General features: G+C 46.6%; 1 protein-coding gene across 1 annotated transcript; it reads right to left on the bottom strand.

Annotated features, from left to right (window-relative positions):
• Positions 1–304: 304 nt before the first annotated feature.
• On the bottom strand, positions 305–1856 carry Pmar_PMAR004809 (polyubiquitin, putative; the record flags this gene model as incomplete). The annotated part of the gene is made up of 1 exon (XM_002771305.1): positions 305–1856. The coding sequence occupies one exon, from the start codon at positions 1854–1856 to the stop codon at positions 480–482; it is 1377 nt and encodes a 458-aa protein (XP_002771351.1). The 3' UTR covers positions 305–479.
• Positions 1857–2229: the final 373 nt, after the last annotated feature.

The following is a 2229-nucleotide window of genomic DNA, read 5'->3' as shown; positions in this document are numbered from 1 at the left end:
CTACTAAAACTACAAGGTAAGGGGTACTCAATAACCAGTTCAACGAGCCAGATTGCCTCACTCCATCATTCGACCACACTACAACAGCAAACATCAAATACATTTTTGAAACCATCGTTTGGAGGAGCAACACTGTACATATAAACTCCGTAACGGAAAGAACATACTCGCATCTAAAACTTAAAAATTCTACTATGACGCGAATCAGGTTCGTGGTGATAGAACTTTCAATTTCGGCCTTCCATCTTCAGAATTGGTAATAGAAGTGCCCCTCGATCTGACTAACACAACAACCACAAACTGAGGGTCTATATTAACCTAGTACATTTGCTTATGTAGAATAGCAGTAGCAAGGCCCCAGCTGTCGACGATCAAATAATATTAGAGGGCTTACTAGGTAGTTAACAGCAATGCTTTGGTTGAACAGATCAACAGCAATGCTATATCTTAATAAACTACAGAACTCGAGCAGAGAGAGCTCACAGACAGCCACCGCGCAAACGGAGCACCAAGTGAAGGGTCGACTCCTTCTGGATGTTGTAGTCCGAAAGGGTGCGCCCATCCTCCAACTGCTTGCCGGCGAAGATAAGACGCTGCTGATCTGGAGGGATACCTTCCTTGTCCTGAATCTTCGCCTTCACGTTCTCGATAGTATCAGAAGCTTCGACATCGAGGGTAATGGTCTTATCGGTGAGAGTCTTCACGAAGATCTGCATACCACCGCGGAGACGAAGAACAAGATGCAAAGTAGACTCCTTCTGGATGTTGTAGTCGGACAACGTGCGACCGTCCTCCAACTGCTTCCCAGCAAAGATAAGACGTTGCTGATCAGGAGGGATACCTTCTTTATCTTGAATCTTCGCCTTCACATTCTCGATGGTATCAGAAGCCTCAACATCGAGAGTGATGGTCTTACCGGTGAGGGTTTTAACGAAGATCTGCATACCACCACGAAGACGAAGAACCAAATGGAGAGTCGACTCCTTCTGGATGTTATAGTCGGACAAAGTGCGACCGTCTTCTAGTTGTTTTCCGGCGAAGATAAGACGCTGCTGGTCCGGAGGGATACCTTCCTTATCCTGAATTTTCGCCTTCACATTCTCGATAGTATCAGAAGCTTCAACATCGAGAGTGATAGTCTTCCCTGTCAGAGTCTTGACGAAGATCTGCATACCACCTCGGAGACGCAATACCAAATGAAGGGTCGACTCCTTCTGGATGTTGTAGTCCGAGAGAGTACGACCATCCTCCAACTGCTTGCCGGCGAAGATGAGACGCTGCTGATCCGGAGGAATACCTTCCTTATCTTGAATCTTAGCCTTGACATTCTCGATGGTGTCAGAAGCTTCAACATCGAGAGTAATAGTCTTACCAGTCAAGGTCTTAACGAAGATTTGCATACCACCGCGTAGACGGAGAACAAGATGCAAAGTAGACTCCTTCTGGATGTTGTAGTCGGACAACGTGCGACCGTCCTCCAGCTGCTTTCCAGCAAAGATGAGTCGCTGCTGATCCGGAGGGATACCTTCCTTATCCTGAATCTTGGCCTTCACATTTTCAATGGTATCAGAAGCCTCAACATCGAGAGTGATGGTCTTACCGGTGAGAGTTTTAACGAAGATCTGCATACCACCACGAAGACGAAGAACCAAATGAAGGGTCGACTCCTTCTGGATGTTATAGTCGGACAAAGTTCGGCCATCCTCCAATTGCTTGCCGGCGAAGATGAGACGCTGCTGATCTGGAGGGATACCTTCCTTGTCCTGGATCTTCGCCTTCACGTTCTCGATGGTATCAGAAGCTTCGACATCGAGGGTAATGGTCTTACCCGTGAGAGTCTTCACGAAAATTTGCATGGCTGAGTGAGAGTTAACAGAAATATCACTGACAAAAACGATTAAAGCCCTCTGGGTTGGGCCGTAAACATGAACTAACTACTCCTATACCAATTCAATGAATGCCACAGAGCTAAGCCAAGAGATTATCAGAAGCCACATCAACGAGTGATAGCTACACATACATGACAGATCCTACAATGACCACACACTACGGCAACCGAAGAACAGAGTGAAGCTAGCACAACATATAAAGCGTATCCAATGAGGCTAGAAAGCAAGGTTGCCACTGCAGCCGTGTCACAATCGGTCGACACGTGTTTGGAAGAACGCTGAAGCTACTCCCATTCCTCAGTATTAATACACGAGCACAGAGGATGTCTCTAAAACATCG

This window comes from Perkinsus marinus, assembly GCF_000006405.1.
Source record: "Perkinsus marinus ATCC 50983 genomic scaffold scf_1104296963066, whole genome shotgun sequence".
NCBI lineage: Eukaryota > Perkinsozoa > Perkinsida > Perkinsidae > Perkinsus > Perkinsus marinus.
The sequence above is the reverse complement of the archived record's forward strand: the minus strand, read 5'-3'. Positions and strand labels throughout refer to the sequence as shown.